The sequence below is a fragment of the Populus euphratica genome, unplaced genomic scaffold (genome assembly GCF_000495115.2).
Source record: "Populus euphratica unplaced genomic scaffold, PopEup_1.0 scaffold127.1, whole genome shotgun sequence".
NCBI lineage: Eukaryota > Viridiplantae > Streptophyta > Magnoliopsida > Malpighiales > Salicaceae > Populus > Populus euphratica.
This window is the reverse complement of record NW_011500017.1, coordinates 282951-306826: the sequence shown is the minus strand read 5'-3', so window position 1 is coordinate 306826 and position 23876 is coordinate 282951. Positions and strand designations below refer to the sequence as shown.

Genomic DNA, 23876 nt, shown 5'->3' with positions numbered 1-23876 from the left:
AATAACAATAACATCTTGAGGATTAAAACACCATCGTGGAAACTAGAATTTGGCTACAGGAATGACATCGTACACACCATCCAAAAAGTGTAAAAGTACCCACGTATATTCATGTAAATTTCATTCGCAGCCACTTTTTTTTAAATTAATTAATATTTTATATACCTAAATATTAAAGTGTTCCTGATCAGACTTGATAATTATATAAAAAAAATAAGAAAAAAAAGATCGAAAAACCCATTGACCTAAGGAAAAGACAATTTTAGTATAATGACATTTTGGTTATTTTATTATGCACTTGAAACAAAAAAGGTGTAAATGACCCTGCCCGCTAGTTTATCAAATTTTTGTCTCTAAAAATATGTTAGTCATTTTATTGTAAAAACAACAAAAAAACCACTTTATTTCGCTATTAAGATCATTTGTGTTTTGTTATCGAGTAAAATTATAATTTTATTATTTTAATATGCAATTCTAATCAATTTAGAGCAACAACAAAAAAGTTAGAGTAGGTAACATCTACTATTGTGATAATAATTATTTTTTTAAAGTTATTTTTATTTGAAAATATATTAAAATAATATTTATTTTTTAAAATTATTTTTAACATTAACATTTAAAAAAAAATTAAGATCTTAAAAAAATTAAGATCTTTTGAAAAATAACATGTAATCGTAAACAAACCTGGTTTAATTTGAAAAATGACATGTAATCGTAAACAAACCTGGTTTAAATTTAATATCTATTTTAGTGTTTGTTTGGAAATATAGTTGCAGTTGTTTTTAAAAATAATTTTTATATTGAAATGTATTAAAATAATATTTTTATTTTTTAAAAATTATTTTTAAAATTAACATATTAAATTGATTAAAAACATAAAAAAATAATTTTTTACCAAAAAAATTAAATTTTTTAAAAATTAGTTTTCTTAAAAATTTATAATATACATGTCCTTGGGTAGAACGTAATTTTCACTGATTTGTAATCTAAGACAAGGACGGAAGTAGAAGAAAGAGACAAGGAGATCTGGATAGGCCCAAGGGTGGTTTTGTCATACCAGAAAGTTGAGATACCTCGTGTCCTTACACTTATCATTTTCTTCTAAAGAACAGACAAAGAAAACGACCTCTCCGTTAACTGTAAATGGAAATAATAATAATAATAAAGAAATGAATTTTTATTATTTCCGAAATATCCAAAACACTAATTTCTATAATATATATATATATATATATATTTCTCTTCATCAAAGTGCCACTGTCTCTCTGTTGCGGTTTACCTTACTCACAGAAAAATTAAACAAAGATGAAACAAAATCAATGACTTCCCTATAGATTATCCAAAAAGCCAAGCTTCTTTAGTGTTTCTAATTCCACAGTAAGCAATTCTGTCTTCATCTCTCCCCATGCTTGGATCTATACTTAGTTGTGGGCTTTTATTTGAGTCTTTAATCTGTGTTTTTTATGATAAGGTCATGTTCTTAGGGGAATTTCTGTATTAGGGCTGCTAGAAAACTTGTGGGCAAGAAGAGAAAATTGGAAATTTTTTATCTTTGGTTCTTCAAATAGAAAGGGTAGCTGGAACTGGACTTTGGCTTGGCTTGATTTGATTACTTTTTACTGTGAAACTTAAAGGATGGAGTGGATTTATGATTTCTTGATGAGAATCATACCTTATTTGAGCTAAAATTTGCTGTTTTTAGGTCTATATAACTGAGTTTGGTATTTAAGCTATTGAATTTTGAATAAACTTTGTTTTTGGTTAAGCTTGAAACGAAGCTCTTTATTTTCGGTGACACTCCGTGTTTTTTTTTGGCGGTGGTTGTGATGATGAGAAATTCAATGGAGATTGGATTTTGCATAGAAGTGTTATATATATAAAGTTTTATTTTGAATAAATTATTGAGAAATTAGGATTTCTGAATCTTTTCTAGGAGGACGTTGTGAATGATGCCGGCAAAATCTGAAAAAGAAGATCGGCGTTTAGACCACAGTGGACAGAGCCTTTTCCAATCAAACGTTTACTCCCAACCTTGGTGGCGTGAAGTGGGGAACAATCCCTCTTTAGGCGAAACTGCATCGAAGTTGTCTTCAGTAAAGAACCTGAACGGTTCTCTTCTGAATGCAGTGACACAATCAAAAGTTAACACTGGCTTACAGAAAGGAGCTATAGTGAACAAAGATACGCAGGCCGATGTAACATCGCTATCCGGTAGTAATCCTTGACACCGTCTCTTTCTTTTGCTAGTATGTTTGCACGAAGATATTATTATTATTATCTCAAACAGTTATCTTATACTAACTGTTTAGGCATCACATCTTCTTTTTGCTTCATGAAAGTGATCAACATGATGTTTCTACGTCTTTAAAATGGGTCATTGAATTTAACTTACTCAGCCCAGCATTCAGTGGTTCGTGGTTAACATCACAAATTGGTTTTTCCATACATATTCGACTTACTCTCTACAGTTTTTACATGAAGGTTTTATTCTTAAACAATGATGAAATTTAGCTAGAAAGAACAAGATTCGATCTTGCACAATGGAAAAGGAAGAAGAGGAATATTCTAGCATGGACAAAGTTTCTCGGTATTGCAAGGATAATGCTCCTTTTATTTCACTCTGGGTATCATATTCATTTGCAAAAGTAATATGGATGTTGGAGGCCCCAAAATGACGGAGAGCTCCTGAAAAATAATAAAGCTCCACAGTTAGGACATGCACTTAAAATTGCATCTGGTACACGAGTTCATGTAAAAGTATTTCGATCATTTTGAATTTTGAATTTAGTGTATCGGGGCTATTGCATATATCTAACCTTCCTCATCACTTTCAGGAGTTCAGGGAATGTTAAGTCTTTGAGAAATCTTTTTATTTAGGAGGCTTCGTTGTTCCTCTTTTTTTGTTTAACAATTAATCCTTATTTTTTTTTTTTTGAGTTTAGGACTCACAAGTACATTTAAAGTTAGACAAGGAGGCATTAGGTTTATACTCCCAGCTATGTTTCTTGAAGTTGTAAAGGTCTTTTTGGTGGAAGTGGGGATGTGGAGAACAACTCAAGGAAAAGAAAAATCCGAAGGCTATTTTTTCTTTTCCTGCTGTTAGATAAATATTATGAGTATAAAGTTTTTAATACGAATTTGTTTCTTTCTGAATTTCATGTCCAAAGTCCAAACACATTGCAAATTTGATTCAGGACAATGTCTTCTGTTACTCTAGTATTCTCTTTTGACAGTTTAAAGTCTTTTGTATAAAAGTGTCTTTTCATTGAGAATTGTCTATTATATAGTCAGAATTTACAAGCTAAGAAAAGAAAGAATACAACATGAAATAAGGAAATAATACAGACTGATATAGGAAATAATACATACTAATCTTCAACCCTTAGAAATAGCTAACCTACAACTAATATATCCTAATAAAGGAAAGAATAATTGAGTCTTGTAACGGTCTCTAAACTCATCAGAATGATGTTTGATAGAAAACACAAATTTACTGCCAAGGGGAGTCACAAATGAGGGATATGGAACAACATCCCAGGTTTGGTTTTCTTCAAGTGCGAGAAGTTCAATTTCAATAGCTTTTCGCCAACAATCATGCTCTGAGCTTGTTTATGAGATGATGGAAGAAAAGTAGAAGACAAGGTGGTTGTGAAGGATGAGGGAGGAGAGTAACCATACCTATCGGGGGGTCTACTAACCCAAGTACTTTGTCGATGAGAGGGAGTTGCAGTTGCTTGAACAGCAGCAGCAATCGGGGAAGGAACTTGAGGAGGCTTGGAGGGGTCTGGAGGCTGGTAGGAAGTAGTAGATGAGCGCCTTTGATATACTAGGAGAGGCTTATAAGGGACTGGAGCTACAGAAGAGTTATTTAACATAGGTGAAACAGAAAATAAAGGAGGAATAGGATACTGATGTAAGGAAAAGAAATATTAGTTTTCTAGAAAGATCACATTTCTAGAAATTCAAATGAGACGTGAATTTGGGTCATAACAAATAAAACTTTTTTGGTGTACTGAATATCCTAGGAAAGCACATTGAATTGATTGAGCCGTGAGTTTTGTGCGTTCATGTGCAAGAAGATGAACATAACAGACACAACTAAAGGTACGGAGATTGGAATAAGTTGGAGGATGACCAAACAACCGAATGAAAGGAGTGTCGTGGTTCAATGTGGGGGAAGGTAATCTGTTGATGAGGTGGACAGCAGTGGAGAGAGCTTCACACAAAAAACAAGGTGTAGATGACTCTAATAGGATAGTACAAACAACATCAAGAAGATGACAATTTTTTCTTTCAGCCACCCTATTTTGTTGAGGTATTGAAGGGAAAGACCGTTGAGAAATGATACCATGATGCTGTAAGAAGTCCTAAAACAAATGGGACTTGTACTCGCATTCATTGTCAGAACGAAGGATTTTGATTTGGGCTGAAAATTGGGCCTGGATATGTGCATGAAAAATCTTAAAAATGGAAAATATTTCATCTTTAGAGTGAAAAATATAAATCCATGTGAAACAGCTATAGTCGTCAATAAAAATGATAGTATTTGTAATTAACATGAGAAGTGACTGGTGCCATACCCCACACATCATTATGTATTAAATCGAAAGGTTAGACGACATGTGGTGTGTGAATAGGAAAGGGCAGAGTTTTACTTTTGCTAAGCTTGCAAGAATTGCAATCAAACAGAACATCACTAAGAGATGGTGAATATTTATTTTCAAGAAAACTAGATTTCAATAAATCATGAAGAACATTAGGGTTTAGATGTCTGAGACGTTTATGCCACCCTCGATAATCAACATGAGCAGAATTACAAGTGATAAAGGGAAAAGAAAAAGGAGAAAGGAAATTGAAAAGGGAAAAGATGTCCCAGTTTAGGCCCTCTCGTGATCATCCTCCTTGACTATTGATCCTGCACAACACAACTAGATTTGAAAAATTCCAGTTTATAATTATTTTCAACCGACCAACAGACAAAAGATTCGTGGAAAGACCAAGTGATACAAAAACATTAATGAGGGAGAAACATCGCCAGTGGCCATGATAGGTAAATGATTGCCATCAGCAGTTTGAATTTTGAGATTTCCAAAATATTCGTTGACATTGGTAAGAGAAGTAGCATTGTTTGTCATATCATTGGAAGTTGCGGAATCAAAACACGAAGGAGATGATGTAGAAAGATTTTTACTTGAGAGACCCAAAGTTGAAAATGCAAAAATGATCAGTTGTTGAATCATGGAAGGGACAGGAGTAGGAGCACTTTGTGTCAGAGGTAAAGAGTCAACTGAGACAGTATATGCTGTCTCTGTTTTCTTGGGAGGTTGAGTAGGGTATTCTTTGATGATATGGCTATCTATTTCGCCGTAGTTGTAGAATTTTCGGGGACAATTTGTAGCATAATGGCCAAATCCCTTACAATAGAAGCATTGAATAGTGCTCATATCCTTGCCTTTTGGCCTGTCTTTTGCTGCATAGGCCACAAGAATAGATGTAGATCGTCGTTGTTCCATGGTGATTTGAGTGAGAAGGCATTGTTCTTTATGAAAGAGGTCACTAAGGCATGTATCCAAGGAGGGAACAAATTCTTGGTTCATCAAGTTGGATCTGGTGCTTTTAAATTCAGGTCTCAATTTCATTAGAAATTGATGTTGTTTAGTAGTTTCATGAACATATTGAACAGAGCTAAGACCTTCACAGATGATAAGCCAACATAAATTATATCAGTGTATTTAGTCCGAAGCTTAGTGAATCTGGAGTAAAAATCAGAGATAGAAAGATAGAAAGACTATCCTATTGAAGAGTGCTCAATTCATGTTCAAGTTGAAATCAACGAGCAGTGTTTTGTTGGTTGTAGATTTTTTTTCAGGTAAGTCCAAATTTGAGCTGCAGTCTTAAAGGATTGAAAATTCAAGATGATGTTAGGTTTGACAGATCCTAAGATCTAATTCATAACTTGAGCATCCTTAACTTCCCACTTGGTTTGCTGGTATGTCTTTGATTTTGTTAGGAGCTGGGTTACTTCCATCAACATGTCCCTATAGCTCCTTACCTTTGACAAAAATCCTGAAATGAAACACCCAAGTAGAGTAGTTCTTGCCATTGAAACGTATTATAGAAACATCAGACTTATTTGAAGACATGAGATCAATAAAACCTTTATCAAGATAATCGAGACTAAGAAACTTGATAGCAAATAATAATTCAGATTGTAGCTCTGATGCCATGATAGTTTAGGGTGTGTTGAATAAAAATATGTCTTTTCATTGGGAATTGTCCATTATATAGGCAGAATTTACAAGTTAAGGAGGAAAAAATACAATAGGAAATAATATAGGCTGATACAAGAAATAATACAGGCTGATCTTCAGCCCTTATAAATAGCTAACCTACAGCAAATATATCCCAATAAATAAAAGAATAAATAGGCAAAGAATCTATTGGTATTTCCTTTGACATCTTTGACCCCATTTGTATTTTGTTCTCAGCTGGTAGCATTCTGCTTGACTCCCTTGCCTCTGCCACCGCCCAAATTCTGGTAGGAAGACGTGACTCTACTCAATGTTCTGCATCAGATGCAGAAAACTGAAGGGATTAAATTGTAGCAACAGTTTAGAAACCCCTCCACCTGAGAATAATATTTTGATATAAATGCACGTGTTGAGTTTATTTTTTACTCTGATAAAAAATGTGTGAGAATGCTTGCTTTGTGTTGATTACTGGTGCCTTAATGACTTTTAATCTTCAGCATAATAAAATTTAATATGATATGTTTGCCCCTTGTTCAAGAAATTCAGATGTACCTGTTTCTCTTAGACGGATGATATCCTTGCAAGTTTCACACTTTGGCTGGTGAGGACTCACTAGTGTTTCTTTTCTTGACCAGATGAAGGTACTGGGCAACACCATCTCAATCATGTCCCCTCACCAACAACTGTTACTATGGACGGACATCTTGAACCAAATTCCCAGATGGAACTTGTTGGCCACTCAATTGTAAGATTTCTATTTCTCTGTCTTCCTTCTGTGCATGTGAGCACCTGTCTTTCTAGTGCATGCTCAACGTGCGCATTTGTGAGCGCACACAGTTGTCTGCCACTGGCAGCTAAATGTCTCTTGGACTTTGCCTTACCTGGTTCCAACTTCTATGCACCCAGAATTCTGAGTTCTCTTACTTTTTCAGGTTTTGACTTCACATCCATATACAGATCCACAGTACGGGGGGATCTTTGCTTCGTACAGACCACAAGCTATGGTATGAACTTCACAGTCCCATGTATATAGTAAAACTTTAACAACAGAGAGACAGCTGTACCACATTTGGCATGCTCCATATCCAAATCTTATGACATTCTACGTTTGCTTCTAAAATACATTTGGCATACTTCACGGTTTCATACCTATAATTGCTTCTTATTTTAGAAACACTCTTCTGTTTAATTATTGAATTTATATTTGCAGTTTTTCGTTCAAATTGCCAGTTCCCATTCAAGTGGTGATCTGGCATCGTGAATAGAAGTTTATCAAGGAATGAGACAACCGAGACCAACAGATTTCTATACCCTGTTTTTCATGATTATCTAAACAATTACATACATTTACCCATCAATGGTCAAGTCATCGGCTCACCAATTCAGCTGTTGAGCATATGGTTCATGGTTGGACCACCACTTATACATTAAGTTTATTTCTTGTAGACTAAATTATGAAAAAATAAAAAAGAAAGATCATGCTCATCGCTAGATGAAAACCAAATGATTTCTTATGACAGGTTGACAAATGTTTTTTTTTGTGCATGTGTATTGACTTATTTGTTTTTGTTTTTATTGTTTGACAGTAAGAGGATAAAATTTGAGATATAGAACTGACACAGGCCTGTCAAAACTTCATGGCTGTTGGTTAGGATTTATTGTGATAAAATCCACCTTGAAGTTCAACTTGTGGTCTTATGCTGGTTTTTTTCTCAGTACTGTTGGTTTGACCATCTTTCAATGGGTATTTCATTGCATGTCTGGTCTGAGAGCCAGCTATAGCGCTGTCTTATCTGGTCCTGATAATGACATGAGAAATGATTAAATTAATGTTCTTCTATTTAATTATTGTTTTCAGACATTTATAGAAGAAATTTCTTGCTGTGATACTAGGTGCCTCAATTTTATGGAATGACTCACGCCAGGATGCCTTTGCCCCTTGAAATGGAAGAGGAACCTGTTTACGTAAATGCAAAACAGTTTAATGGTATTATGAGGCGAAGACAGGCACGTGCTAAGGCAGAGCTTGAAAAGAAAGCAGTAAAAGTTAGAAAGGTAGAATCAATATATCAATTTTTTCATCCGCTGAAATCATTTTGTATTTCCAATGGTAAAATGTTAGGTTTTAGATAAATTGATACCACCTTAAATTGTCAATCTGACATGGCTTGTTTCATATGTTTGAGCAAATTTATAGATTTAATCATGCATTCTCTTTGAAAAATCATCGATTTTATGTGGTTCTTCCATAAATGGTGTTGATAGAAGTTAAATTTTCAGTATCCTTTTCCCGGGCTAACTAACAGCCACTTATTCAAGGCCTAGTTTACTTATTGATGATGATCTTAAAGTTGTTCCCAGTTGTAAATTTACTTGGACATACATGATTGTGAATTCTTTCCCTGGATAATTGTACTTCTTTTGAAAGGAGAGGCACGTTGTCTCTTGCACATTGGGAATTTGATTCAGCTTTTCTTGGTTTTACTAAATAGATGTGTTTTTTATGAATGTTGCAAGTCAAGAAAGAGAAATTAGTGTCATTTTGATATGATGGATGTAAGAAGCACCCCATAGTTGACAACTTCCGAGTTAATGAGAATTTTGAATAGACATTCACATGAAGTGGGATGAAACTGCATTGAGTGTCGAAGTAATTAATGGAGATTTTTTGCACTTACAAATGTCTGTCATTCTTCACTGTTTATTGTTATGGCCTGAAATTAATGGTGATTTTTTGCAGTTACAAATTTTTTGCATTCTAAATTAGAAATTGCCTGTTAAATGATTCAAGTCTCTTGTTTGCCACAGCCATATCTTCATGAGTCTCGACACCAGCATGCTATGAGAAGGGCAAGGGGTTGTGGAGGTCGTTTCCTTAATACAAAGAAGCTTGATCATAATGCTGCCAATCCAACGTCAGATAAAGGTATTAATTCTGGTGCTACTATTTGAAAACAGTCCCCTTACTTTTCAGTTTCTGAATGTTTGCCCCCTGAAGGTACTGGAGATTTGGATTCCTCCGGTGATCTGCAGGAAGGAAAAGAGTCCATGGTTCAAGACATGCAAACACACGCTTCCTCCAATGGCCATGGTAATGGCAATGGACTCTCATCAAGATATCATTCATTATCAGATGATGGCAGCTTCTTGGGTCAGCAGAAGGAAACCACACATGGGAATGGGGTGTCTAATGGGAACGTCTCCATTTATTAAATTTCCACCTTGAGTTGTACGTGCCCCTTCAACATTGCTCCATTGGTTTGATGATTAAAATGATATAGACACCATTTAAGTTCCGTTTTCTCCCTGCCTGTCATTGTATCTTATGGGAGGTTTCTCTTTGGCAGGCAAAGCTGGAGGCATCAGCCACGTCCAACTTGGGGGAGGGGAACTTTCAGCGTGTGGTGTTTCTCAGGCAATTCATTCTTGGCTTTGGGTCTTTTTTACTTGGTGCATGCTGGTGGTGTGAGTGGAGCATATCATATGTGATGGACTTCATGCTGTCTTCAGACTTGAACTAATTGCATCTCTCTTCTTTTCGTCGCTTCTGTAAATATGGCAAAAACTAGTGTATCTACCTTGCGGGAATTAATCCCAAATGTAGTAATTCCAATGGTCTGCGTTTGAACTGAACTTTCGTGTGATCATTTCTTTATGTGTGAGCAGAGGGTTTACCTCTTTTACCCTACCATCTCAACAGTGTTAAGGAGTAGGCGATTATTATTTCCTTGTCTTTTCCCTCCTGATTCCTTTTGGGATTCACCTCAACTTCATCCTAGTGATTAGTGATTGTTTCGAAAAATGTTTGGGTTGTCGTGTTTCACACGGATATGCTTATTGATCTTTTGAGTCAAATTCATCGCCATTCTGCCAAATGTTCGGGGTGGAGAGATTTGGGGGCAGCTCTGTATTATTGTCGGGCAACGAGGGAGAGAACTAGGACAAAATCATGGGGGCATTGAATAGCTTTTCCTGCGCATGAATGGTTTACTCGTAAACGAGGATGTGCTCAAGAACTTGGGAGGCGTGCCATCACCGGAGCCTAGAGAAATGTCTCGGTTTTACGTTGTGGTGATAATTCGAATTTTCTTAAAAAAGAATTCAACTTTTAAGCTATTCATTTAGTTTTTTTATAATGTTTAATTTAAGTTATTTTTAATAATGATTTTACTTACAACCTTATAATATTTTATTATTAAATAATTTGATATATTTTTTTTTAGATTAACGTGAGTGTCCTCATAATATTTTATTATCAAATAATTTGATATATTTAATCTTACAACGTGCACCAAACACAATCAGGACCACCACAAAAGGAGCAAACCTTTTAATTCCAAATCTTTACCATTTAACCACCATCTAGATAATTATTTAATCTTACAACGTAGTGGCACAACACATCAATACAACGTGCACCAAACACAATCAGGACCAAACAAGCCCTTGCTAACCCTTTCATAGGTTTCTTGCACCTGCAGGTGGATACCAGGCGTTTTAGCTGAGGGATGGGTCTCTCTCCTTCTCTTTTCTTTTTCATAAATTTATTAATCTCATTTTATTTTAGTTTTACTTGCAAATAATTCCGAGTGGCTTCTTCCTTTGAAAATTTGATTCCCAATCGAATTGGGAGTTTTTTATATATCTTTTCTTTAAAAAATGTTTAATTACTATTATATTATTTTAGGGATTCACTATGAATATACAGGAATTATCTAATTTATTTCATGAAGTTTAACTTTAATCTGAAGATTTAGTGATTTTCTTTATTATTCGAAGCAAAATAAATTGGAGAAAACTGATACAAGTAGTCATCATTTGCGTAAAGTTGAGTATGAAACATGACAGTTGAAATCCAACTCTCTGGTAGATGAGGAGGTGTTTATAACAGTGACAAACAACAGTTGCTTTGCTTCCTGTTCTCCGTTTGACAGATGGTCTGCCATCTCATGCCGAAATGGTTGTCTAGACATTCTGCTGCGCAATTACAGTTCTGCCTGTTCTTGAAGTTGTTCCTGTTCAACATGTGATGAAGTTTGGTTAGAATCACAGCTCAGAAAACAAAAGTAGCTACCCAGATACTTGTTCCATTGCTTGATATCCAAGATGGTCAACTCAATCTCCGCATCTTATGAATCAAATCAATAACTGTTTGCTGTGATTCTTTCATCAACTCTTTGGTGCTTCCGAACTACAGTTGATTGATGTCTCAATGGGGGAAGACAAAAAAAACTTAAAAATTTTATGGCATCACTCCACAACTCCCGGGAAATCCTTCCTGCCCCTCATCGAAAACAACTTCCAGTGCAAGGAAGTTCAGAAATGAATCGAGTATGGAGGATTCAAATTAAACAAAGTCCGGAAGCAACCAAGATTACGCTCACCTCTGAAACAAAGAAGGCATGGAACCCATACGGAACTCTGTGTGGTAACTCAACAACTGCAACAGGATTGGGCGACATTGTTTTTGCATCAACTACATTCACTGATGATTTTCTGCATATTGAAGATGGAAAGTTAATTTCTAAATAAACCATGAATTAAGCTTAAACCTTAAATGAACCTGCAAACCACCCCGTCCTTAATGCCCCTTAGAAAGAATAACAGAAACAGAAAAGTCAAAGGGAAAGCGAAAGCGAAAGCCAGGTCATCATTTGTGGGCATATAGTCACTTTTTAGGTTGGATGGAAATAAAAAGAAAATTTCTTGAAGAAAGACATAAAGAAATAGTCGTTGGCAGATTTACAAATTGAGGTAGGAAACGAGAGCAATTACCCAGTACTTTCATCATGTGCAAAGAATATCAGGTATCCATCATCTTCCTCAGAAGTGGTGCCTGGCTTATGAGGGACGAATACAGCCTCTGAACCAAATCTACCAGGACCAAGGTCAAAGATGCCTTTGACATTTCCTCCAACTTCAATCTTTTCTTTTCCTGGCTCAGGCTCTGCCTGTAGATCAAATTTGACAATCCCTGTGACCTTTGCAATGCTGTTCAGAAGGGTTCCGTATACGTATCTTTGTTTCCTGAATTCACACTAGACAATCATTAGATAAAAATGATAGGAAAAAGACATGACTCACTCAACACCACATGTACAATATGAAACAGCAAAATCTACTCAAACCAATGAACAGCACTTCATTGACACAAATGCTGCACAGAGTAGATGTAAACCTGCCAGTGTAACTCTCATTCACCCTGGGAAAATCAACAGCAGATTCTGATAGTTTCTTTTGTGAAGCTACACCAGTTTTCATATTGAATCTCATCTCATACCTGCTCAGAAAGAAAAAAAGGCCATCAGAAACACTAAAAAATCAAACTACTATAAAATTCACAGGAATGTGTCATTTTACTCCTACAGTTCATCTACAAAATTCTCATGCTTTTCTTTGACAGTCCCATTGGCCACATCCAAACCTGGATCTTGAAGGCGGCAAGTGATTAAAACGATCTCATCCTCCTCCTCCCAGGCGTTGGCTAACAAAAGTCAGCAAATAAAGTTAGAACGAACTCCTGAAGACAGGAAAAAATCTGGCGTCTTGTTCATAAGCAAATAGAAGCCTTTGTATATTTGAAATTCCACTAAGATATATCAGCGGCATTGGCAAAAGAAAACTTCAGTTCCAAAAATAGAGTCAACTTTTTTGCGTTACACATAAGAGAAGCCAGACTATAATTTTAGGAACAGCACGCTGGCATATGAAAAGACTTTCCAGGTTAAAGAGGAACCTAAAAGACAGCCTACTGCAGTTTATATATATATTTTTACATCACTTTGACTTATTAATTTATGTCTACTAAATTTGATTGTCAACAATACGCATGTTAAGTGCCAAAGGTAACAATTTTTGAAAAACATGCATATAAAAGGTGGCTACAAATTTTGCGAGAGGATGCCTCTATGTTGATTGAATTTAATTGGAAAGAAGATCTGGCTAGGCGGTCCTAGCAATCCGACAAAGAAGCTTGATGTAAGCTAAAGACACAAATGATCAAATTCCTAGCCAGTGATAGAAACCAGGATAAAGCACAATAACCTAAAGACATGCTGGCTAAGTGTGTTCAGATTACATATTTATCAACACAGGAGGCTAACCACTAAGTGTGTTCAGATTACATAATTATCAACACAGAAGGCTAATGTTTTTGGAATTTAAAATATGTGAAAGAAGGGAGCTCACCATTGTGGAATATGAAGCAATTTGGAAGCTCAAACCATTTGATTAGGAGGTCATCCTTAGCATATCGTGGAAGGACACCAAAACGAGCTTTTTTCGTTGCATCAAATGTGAATATGAACTTCTGATCTTTCACCATTTCCTGCAAAGTTGTCAAGGAAAATATTTAAGGTTCGTTGTTTCTATTACATTACATACCATGAATGAAATCTAGTAAAAAAACTGAAGTATTAAAGTGACTTTTCATGCAAGTTACATGAGGATGCTTTTAGCTGTCCAGAAAGTTCTGTTGGAATTAAAATCTGGGAGAAAGTTAAAAGCAAAATCCTCATGAAAATCAGTTACATGAGGATGCTTTTAGCTGTCCAGAAAGTTCTGTTGGAATTAAAATCTGGGAGAAAGTTAAAAGCAAAGCGACAGTAAAGGAAACTGATTTTCATGCATATTTTGTCGAGAACTTGGAATAAAAGTTTGCAGGGAAACAACCATAACTTTCTCATGATTGGACGAGACCTGAGAGGTATTTTATAGCTAGAAATTAGCTAGATGTTCTGTTGGTTGCACTTATTTTTGTTACAAAAATATCAACAAATATGAGCGACCAGCATTCATTCCTTCACCTTAAAAATAAAAAATGATGGCGATTAAAATCAAGATAGTATAACTACCCCATGCATGGCATTATGCTTGCTGTTGCTTAGACTAGGTTACAATTAAAAGAAACTAATACATGAAGTTCGACTTGTTCAGTGTTTTTTGAAATTACTGGCCCGATATTCTTTCTATTTAGAGCATAGTTAAAATACTAGACCTGAGAGGTATTATAGTTAAACTAATACATGAAGCCTGAGTCACCAACCGGGAAGGTTAACGCGGGTGTTTTCATTACTTTTATTAAAAAAAACTAAAATTGACGACATTTTGGTTAAAAAACAAAAGACTGGGTTTTTCCACTTACCTGATCTGGTTAGGTTTCAGGTTGACATCTCGGATCATGCAAAGTTTAGAGTCATTTATCTTTAAATAGAGGATTAAGGAAATATGCAGGCATGCAGTCAAATCATTCACAACCTCAAAATCAATGATTCCTGCTTTCCATATTCTAATCAAGAATCTAGTTATAATTTTATGAGTTGATACCCCCCCCACCCCAACCCCCTCCCCCCTCCCCAGCTCTCTCCCTCCACATATAATCAGTTGAAAATGCTAGAGTGTTGTTTTCTTAGTAGAAATGTAGTATTAGTATTATGAACTGTGTCCAGAAACTGCAACAACCGAGACATTATTGTACCTTTGGTCGGAAGTACAAAGGAAGATCCAAAAAAACTGCATGGTTCTCTGTAATTGCGAAGTCATGCATCATGATGGGGTCTGATATTGTTATTGGTACAGGGTCATGCATGACACCATCCTTTGAAATGACTCTGTATGTCACATATGGTGGTTCATGTGAATACCCAAAGGTAAACATCTCTCCTGCAAGAAGGGGTTTTTTAATGTTAGTGTTCCACTTCAGTAAAACTAGTCGCTGAATTTCTTTTCACGCAGTTGGACATTACCAGTGAATGGATCCACCTTTGGATGAGCAGTGAAAGGATGTTTTAGTCTTTTGTCGTAGTCCAACAGGCCAAGAGTTTGCAGGTCTCCATCTTCCATAACTTTAACCACGTCTGCAAGATTCAAAGGGCATCACTCCAGTTCTCCACAAAAGGACCACAAAAGAGCACCGCACAGCTTTCCCACTCGGGAAATTCTACGATCTTCTCACAATTAAATTAGAGAGAGAAGATGAGCTTACAGGGTTTATCAGCCTCTTGAAGTGCTAAAAGTTTTCCATTGTGATAAATGAGATTTGTATTGCCTGGAAGAGGATTGCAAACAGTAAGTTTCTTCTAAATCTCAATTTTATGAGGATGTTTGATATGTATAATGGCATCTCTGGACCGAACTTCATAGCCAGCCAAAATAAACCCAACTTACCGGTCCCAATTCCATATGAGTTGTCCAATACTTTTGTTTTCAGTCGAAGTATTTGTATGTTAACCATAAGTAATCCAAACAGCCCCTTGAGGTCTCCAAACTGCAAATGACAGGTCAAGGATCAGAAGGCAATTATTCGAGAGAAAATATGCAGCAAAAGGCTCATATACTCTTGATTTATGAGCAAAGCTACAAGAGGTATGAGAGCATTCAGGTGCCCTTAGAGCATCAAGCAATGTTAAAGATTCAAAATTAACTTAAGGCTACTAACCTTGCAGTGAGATTACAATATTTACCTTATAAAACTCAAATCTGCTGTTTCCCAGGAATGATTCATAAATGAATAAACTCAGCTATTTACTATATACTTGAAGCATACAGAGACAAACAAGAATACTGTTAGCGAACTCCGATCGCGGAAGATGGAGCATTACTCGCAATATTTATGTAACGAATAACCTGTTACTCGGAAGAGAGGCAGGGCATTACATACTCTCCACATCCTTACTGTTACACATCTGAAATCGTTCTCTTAAAATCACAACAGTTATTTGAATTTTTAGAGTTGGATAATGAGAACATCAGAGCTTCGTACATAAGCTAAAAATGACCCCCCAGAAATGTCACAAAATAATTCCATCTTAAACGAAACCCTTTTCAGGTGGTTCATGACCGTACCTTCATAAACTTGGCACCTCCAAAAAACTCTTCTTGTTTAAGTCGTGATGTCTTGACATATCGACTGACATATGCTGCCTTTCCATCCTTAATGCGCAGACCATGAATCATTCTATAAATTCATATGACAAAATAAATTAACATAATTGACTTGGTAAGTGATAACGATAATCCTGATGGAACGAAAGCAGCATATAACACTCAGAATGTAAACATTTATAAAGGGAGGGAAGGTGCGAAGGGAAAATGGAATAACCACTGCATATAACGCAAAAGAAAACATCTTATCATGAATTGTTATGAAGGACATTATGTTTATGCGTTGGCATTCCAATAGTCGGCTCAAAGAAGAATCATACGCAACAGTTCTACCAGAACCAACTTCAAATAATTGATAATGCATGAGTTGATGTCCATGACAGGAACGGCAATCAGGCTCCGTGAAGTGTTCTTGCATAGAAAACCATTTTTTTTCTTTCTTGTATATGAATCATAAGAAAATAAATATATCTGCAAGCCATCGTGGATGAATCAAACTCTCTGGTACATGAATACTTCGTTCTCAAATGCAAGATTTTGCCTGTGTCCTACAGACACCGCTGAATTTATTTTTAAGTTCACTACTACTGTGATGCTTATGTGTGAATATTGTTAAACCTATTTTTAATTGGCTTCAGAAATCTTATGACCCTCCTCTCTTGGATATGTCCAAGAGTCTCAAGTGGGGGCTTTTCAGGGTGCCAAGCCCCACCACAAGAAGGTTTGGTATTATGCTAAGCCCCGACTATGCATCCAAGATACTAGAACTCGACAATTCACTAAATTTACAATAATTTAGGTTCAATAAATATAACAGATCTAGTATATTTAGACTTGACATTGCAACAAATCCAAATTACTTAAAATTAACAAAATATTTAAACTTGATAGTTAGCTAAGTTCAAAATAATATAGATCTAACATACATGTCATATCTGAAATGCTTGGACTTAGCTGAAGTTAGCTAAGTCCAAACTAATAATCATCCTCCCTTGACATGTCCACGAGAATGATCAACCTCTTTTGAATCTAATCTCGATGAAGAACTTAACCTCTATAAGCTTAGCTACATTTGACGCATTAAACTTTAATTTTCCTACACATTTTAAAGTATTTAAAAGTCCTCAAAAACCCACCATATTCCCATCTAAATTAATATAAATGTAATGAATATTTATTTTTTATTAAACGTTATCATAATAATTATACTGTAGGCCCTTTTTTTAAAAAAAGAACAAGATTTATAAGCTATGAATACACTATGAGATCTTCAAAACAAAGATTTATCATCTTTATTCTTTATTGCATATATATTTTTAAAATATCTTTTTTTAGAATATTTTTATATTTTCTCTCTAAAAATATATTTATTTAAGCATAGTAAAAATCTCACCTTCACCAAAAAGATGTTATACAAGTATTAACAATGAACAGCTTTAGCATAGCAATGATCAAATCTAAGCTATCAACTACTTGACAAGAGAAAATAGAGAAGATTACTGGGATTAATTTTGTCTAGCCTGATAAACTTATTCTCAAGGTAGTTAGATTTCCAGGACATCATCAAATATAGTCTATATCCATTTCCAATACCTATAACCAGATCAAATTCGGGTGACTTATATGCACCTGCTAAACAAACATCAAGGAAGCAATTACGAACACAAAAGACTCAACGCTCACTTTAGGTTTCATGTCAAGGCACTAAACATTGACAAGCCTCAGCATTGACTATTAAGTCTATAACAACAATTCCAAGTAAAACTAGGCAAACTATTATCGACAAGCCTAGACAGAGAAGAAAAGGGAAACACCAGGCACTTCACTCATTCCACTGCTACCAGAAAATCATGGAACAGGCACGCATTGGATTGATTGCGCTCAACATCATAAAGAGCGTTTGGACACAGAACACAAGATGTTAGGTAAAAAAAAACCATCACATCATGGGAACTGGAACGTTCATGCGTGCGCGTGTGTGTGTGCGCAGAGAGGAGTAGTGGAAAAACCAAAATCTGCAATGTATTAGCGCAACATACCCGTCGCCATCAAACCTGCACAGCCATCCAGACAAGGATTTAGCACAAATGTTCAGCTGAACAGCCACTTCGTTTTCATTTACAATGACAGACAAGCATTGAGTTACCAATTGTATCCAGCCACGGGTGCGAACTTCGGGTTAGGACCCACCCTCACAAACTCCCCATTCATGCATTCCTAAATAAAGAAAAATCAGTGAAACTTCATTTCAACTTTATTGCCTAACAAAATAAATAAACTATACAGATATGGTCTTTTTTCCTTTAATTGATTTAAGATTTGAATATTACCGTTGTTAAACTGAACATTTTCATTACTTAATATATCTGTTGTCGTACTGTGCTGAGCTCTATCACGGTCTAATTTTCCATTAGAATTTACCAGTAAACTCCAGCGGTCATCCAACATCCGTTACTCTTATTTCTGATTACTTAATTAACGAGCCAATGATCATGGAATTTCGAACTACAACAAAACGTAATGAATGGTTTATAAACTTCACATGAACGAAACGGAGACAATTTACATTACATTAATTACAATATAAACTTCGCGGTTTTAATATTCAAATCAAAGTGCCTAATTCTTTTATTTATTTGTGTACTCAAACTTTTTTTTTTAATTGCACCCGTTTATGGTTGAATTTAATGAACTATAATTTGAATTTGTGGTAGAATCACAAATTCAAAGAAAGAAGATTAAATTGTATAACAATGGAAAACTTTGTGGCAATATGAAATTCTCGCTAAAAATTCTTTTTAGTCCATGTATTTTCCTTCTTCTTCCTTTATAGCCCTTGAAATTTTTGAGATTTTAGTTTTGATTTAAAAGTTTATTTTTTTTATTTTTCAATCCCATGATTTGAAAAATGAGAAAGTGTCACTAAAAAACTATGAAAAAAAAAAGTTGTTGATTAGCCACATTCCAATAAGATTGATCCATTGTTAATGAATTTTTTTAATGAGAGAAGTTCAATTGAAGTTTTGTTTGGCTTTTATCTTAAAAAAAAAGAGAGAGAGAGAGATTGGGGTTTGGGAACTTTTTTTGGATTTGATCAGTTGTTTTTTTTTGTTTTTAAACAAATTAAATATTAATTTATAATTAAGAATAAGTTTATTAAGATCTCTATCATATTTCTTAAGTATTTTTAGTGTAAAAAATGGTTGGAAATGAATTTTTAAAAACATAAAAGTTAAAAATCTAAATTTCTAGTCACATAATGTGATTAGATTTCAACTAGATGATTATCAAATTTAATGGGATTAGATTTCCATGCTCGTATCTTTTTTTTCAACTACATCCCTTTATATCAATTTTTTTAAAAAAAATTTAATAAGTTATATTTTGAACTTAGAGTAGAGTCACATAATTCAAAGAAAAGTGTAAAACAAATAAAAACTATGGTTAATTGGAAATTCTCACTAAAAATAAGTTTTAAAAAATAAAAAAAAAATTATTTTAATATATTTTTAAATAAAAATACTTTAAAAAATAATTATATCTTCACTCGTATAGGGTTTTATTACTTTGAGGTGTTATTTATTTAATATAGTATTATGAAGTGAAACTGTGATTAGCAAGTAGTCCTTACAGGGAGGTGACCTTCGACAGGAAGGTCCTTAACGGGAGCAGTTTCTTCAAGAACCGGAGCGAAGTTACCGGAGAGATAAGGATGTGGTTCAGAGGTATCACGCATCAATTTCATAACCAGCTTTTCCAAGTAGTCGACGAGTTTTGAAGTCAGTCCTTTTTGCGGCTTTGGATTCACTTCCACTATTGGGCATCCTGCTCCGACGCCGTCCTCTTGCTTTTTCTCCACCATTTCGGTTTCTCTTCCTAGCAGAGATGGTACCAGCTTGTGATAGAAACAACAAGAATTTGCCTTGCATGTCTCTTTTTATAGAGGAGAAGGGTTGTGTTTATCTAATGGCGATGATGCCAACCACTTGTAGGTGACGGGCATGACAGCTGCGCTTGACATTATTTTTATTATTTTGAGCAGATTAGACTGGTATGAACGATTAAGAACGAACCAGTTCTATCCTTTGGGTCTTTTGTTAACAAGGACAGGAAAGCATCAAAAGATAAATGTCTGGTCATTAAGGACAGAGAGAAGAATGGCATCTTCGCCAAGAAAATGTTATGGTGTTGGCTTACTCGATCGGTCGTAACTTAATGACAGATAGCATGGTGCCTTCGCTAAGAAGATGTCAAAAAAAACCTAGCTGTTTATCGAATTAAAAAAAATGTTGAGGCTATTAATTGAATATCTTATGCAATAACAAGCTCAATCAATTACATTTTTTAAAAAAAGGCTGTCGGTGTTCGAGGTGTAAGGTCTCTTTCACATGTCTTCAGCGCCTGAAAAGCATAACTCCCGTCATCCCAAATGCGAACAGTTGGACTTCATCAGGATTTGGCGGACTCTGCGAGCGAGTTTTAACTTGGTTTTTTTTATTAAAATTTAAAAGAAAATTTAAAATATTATTTTAATATTTTTTGCAATTAAAAATATTTTAAAAAATACAAAAACTCATTCACTTAATTCCATTCTCACACTTACACATGCATTTACCATTTATAATGATTGTATTTTATGATTAACTAAAAATTTAATTAGGAGCATGAGTGTAATTGCTTTTAAAATAATTTTTTATATTAAAATATATGTCAATAATTTTAACATTAGCACATTCATATAATTTAAAAATATTAAAAATATATTAATTTGAAGTAAATAAAAAAATAAAAAAATTTAATTTTTTTTCAAAAATACTTTTAAAACAAAAATAAATAGGAAATATAAGCAATTATTGTTTTTCTAGTCTGCAATATACTCTTATTCATAGATAATTAGACTATTCCTTGAAACAAAATTTTTGACGGTGACAGATCAGGTTAATCAAACTAAATTAAATAGGTTTTTATTTGGTTTATGTGATATATCAATCTAGGTTTTCAATCATAACATACTAGGTCAATTTATTTTTTTATTTTATATGAAACTCAAACTAGCTAGTATATGCTATGAGTCAATTTACAGGGTGATATAGATTTAAAAACTATATTCTAACACCTTTAACTTTTCGTTGTTCCAAACTTGTTTTTGAAGTTTTATTTTATAAGTTCAAGGTTTTCTTGGATCAAGAAAAAAACAACATATGATCAATTTTCTTTTATCGAAGAAATTTAATTCGGTGAAAATTATAAAATTTGATTTTTTTTATAAACATAAAGAAGGATTTTCTATTTCTAGCAACATTTTCAAGACATAATTGCAATACTAGCATCTATCATTATTTACTAAGCTAATTTAATTTATTTAAATTAAAGGTGATTATTTTCAGTTATGTTTGATTTTTGCTAATTTAATTTACTTAAATTATGGGTGATTATTTTCAGTTATGTTTGATTTTTATAAAAAAATTAATTAAATTTAAATTTAAAAAAACTAAGACTAGTTTAAACCAACTAGTTTTGATTTAGCTCAATTTGGTTTTTAGGATAACAATCTATTCAAATTGATTTGGTTCGATTTTTTAGTTTTGTCTTGATTTTTTAGCTTGGCTTGATTTTTTTTATTTTGGCTCTATTTTTTTATTTTAGCTCTATTTTTTGTTTAACTTGGTTTTTTTGATTTGGTTAGATTCGGTTTTTTTAATTTTAAGCTTATAAAATCAAAATAAAACTGAATGATTTTTTTAAATTTTAATCAGTTTTTTTCATAATTTAATTAATTAATTAATTTATTTATTTAATTTAATCAGTTTTTTAATTTTTTTCCCTTGACCTAAATAATAAAATGTAGATTGTAGAGTGAAAATAATAAATTATAGAGTGGAAACAGCACCAACTTTTGAATATATTATAGAGTGGGAACAGCACCAACTTTTTGAATATTTTATTCTTTCTTATTTCCTCGTTCCTATTTTTCAGTAGAATTGTTAAGGATTTAATTAGTGTTCTTTGGTTATATGTGAAAGGGGGGGATTTGATTGATGCTAGGGTTTTTGTTTTCCAAATATGCTAGTCTCTGTTTATAGAAGATTCTCTGCATTACGAGACATTGAATCCAACGCCGCCGGTAAAATCCCTACGCCCGCTCTCTTCACGAGACATTAATTGCATCGTCGCAGTGGCTCGTACGTTGTGGTTGATATCGTGATAATATATTTATTTTTTAAAATATATTTTTAATATTATTATATTAATTTAAAAATATAAAAAAATAATTTCAAACATAATTATTACCACAAGCAGATTCACTCTTGGATGTTAGAGCATCTCCAATAAAAAAGTTAAATAGATAACTAAAAATAAAATATTAATATTTTAGCTTTTTCTTACTTGTTTTGTCAAATAAAATGCTAAAATATCTTTTCTCTCTCACAAATGCTATTTTTAAATATCTCTTCAAAGAGTCAAAACCAACAAAATAGGATCACTAAAAAAATAAACTAATTAAATATAGACATGTGAAAAAAAATAACATTAAATATATTAAAAAATAATAAAACACTTGTTTTTTTCACTCCAATATAAATGGCTCTTCAAATAGCTTTTTTCTATTAAAATAGATATTGTAAGATAAGCTATATTTATACTATTTAAAATGCTATTTTATTAATTTAGCTTTTCAAAATAACATTAGGGGTGGCCTGATCACAGTGACCACCTTGCTTCGCGAGTTCAATTATGTGAGCTTAAAAAATAACTACATAAAACGAAGCTGGGTCGATTTTTTTAATATAAAAAAATTATCCATATGATTATAATATTTTTAAAGTAGAAAAAGAAATTCAGAATCCTTCTTATTAATTTGATTATTAATGTTGGATTGAATAATTCTGATTAATTTAATTATATAATTAAAAAACAAATAATAAAAAAATCCATAAAAAATGACTAATGAGTAATAAAAAAGAATGTTTATCAATATTATATAAAGACGTTCTCTAAATATTTTTAAAAAATCTCAATTATCTCATTTAGTAACAAAATAAAAATTATTTGAGAATAGGATATTATCATAAAGAGAAAAATAAAAAAAAATCAAATTTTAATTACTATCAAAGCAAACATTTAAGGAAGAGCTCAAAAAAATTAATTAAAAAAATTAAAAAAATATAATTCTAGTTAACATGTTAAATTTATGTCCCGATTTCATGACTAGAATTACTGCTCACAAAACAAGTTAAATAAAATAATAAAAATTAATTTATAAACAAACTAAATGATTAAAGACAAGATTAAAAAAATAATTAAAAAAATCAAGTTAACTCGAATTAATTATATTAATTTGCCACCTAAGATATATAATTGAAGTATCTTTATAAAAAATTAAAAAAAAAATTCATAAAAGTCAAAACTCAATAAATTAATAATGAATAATAAAATTAAAAAAAAACAAAAAAAACTAACATTAAATCAAACTAATCTTCCAAACCTATTAAAAAATTAATTAACTCAGTTTGCAAACTAATTAACTGTCTCTTGGTGCACAGTTATAGACTAATGTCTTTTAGCTTTTGTTTTAATTAGTTTGTTGGCCGCCCTATAGTGAGGGTATGAGCGACACTTTTTTGAACGAGAAAAAAATTGTGCGTATACACACGCAGATTACGCAGGAGGAGGATTATCGAAGCTCGTTGAACTTCCTCCTTTTTTTTTTTTTTTTTTTTTTTTTTTTTTTTTTTTTTTTTT

General features: G+C 33.4%; 1 protein-coding gene, 1 long non-coding RNA gene and 1 pseudogene across 2 annotated transcripts; 1 reads left to right on the top strand and 2 right to left on the bottom strand.

Moving 5' to 3' along the window:
* Positions 1-1232: 1232 nt before the first annotated feature.
* On the top strand, positions 1233-9957 carry LOC105141750 (nuclear transcription factor Y subunit A-1-like; annotated as a pseudogene).
* LOC105141748 (uncharacterized) lies at positions 2896-6880 on the bottom strand. The gene is made up of 2 exons (XR_845444.1): positions 6458-6880; positions 2896-3221 (listed from the first exon to the last, which is right to left on the bottom strand). It is a non-coding gene; the product is annotated as an uncharacterized LOC105141748 (long non-coding RNA).
* A 1115-nt stretch (positions 9958-11072) lies between the features above and the next one.
* LOC105141746 (carotenoid 9,10(9',10')-cleavage dioxygenase 1-like) lies at positions 11073-20117 on the bottom strand. Its single transcript, XM_011049090.1, has 14 exons — positions 19765-20117; positions 18280-18350; positions 18173-18187; positions 16095-16206; positions 15417-15516; positions 15235-15297; positions 14996-15106; positions 14728-14912; positions 13440-13578; positions 12618-12735; positions 12430-12531; positions 12027-12278; positions 11636-11747; positions 11073-11266 (listed from the first exon to the last, which is right to left on the bottom strand). Exons 1-14 carry the CDS (start codon positions 19993-19995, stop codon positions 11237-11239), a joined length of 1641 nt encoding a protein of 546 aa, XP_011047392.1. The 5' UTR covers positions 19996-20117; the 3' UTR covers positions 11073-11236.
* Between the last annotated feature and the right edge of the window lie 3759 nt (positions 20118-23876).

Bases quoted from the DNA above. Each gene is read 5' to 3' on its own strand.
- LOC105141746 (XM_011049090.1), bottom strand. From the start codon at position 19,995: ATGGTGGAGAAAAAGCAAGAGGACGGCGTCGGAGCAGGATGCCCAATA. The intron at 13,579-14,727 runs GTACAATAATGT...ACAACTTTGCAG, and splicing joins CTTTGTACTTCCGACCAAAG to GAAATGGTGAAAGATCAGAA. The intron at 12,279-12,429 runs GTTTACATCTAC...GTGTGAATTCAG, and splicing joins AATGAGAGTTACACTGGCAG to GAAACAAAGATACGTATACG.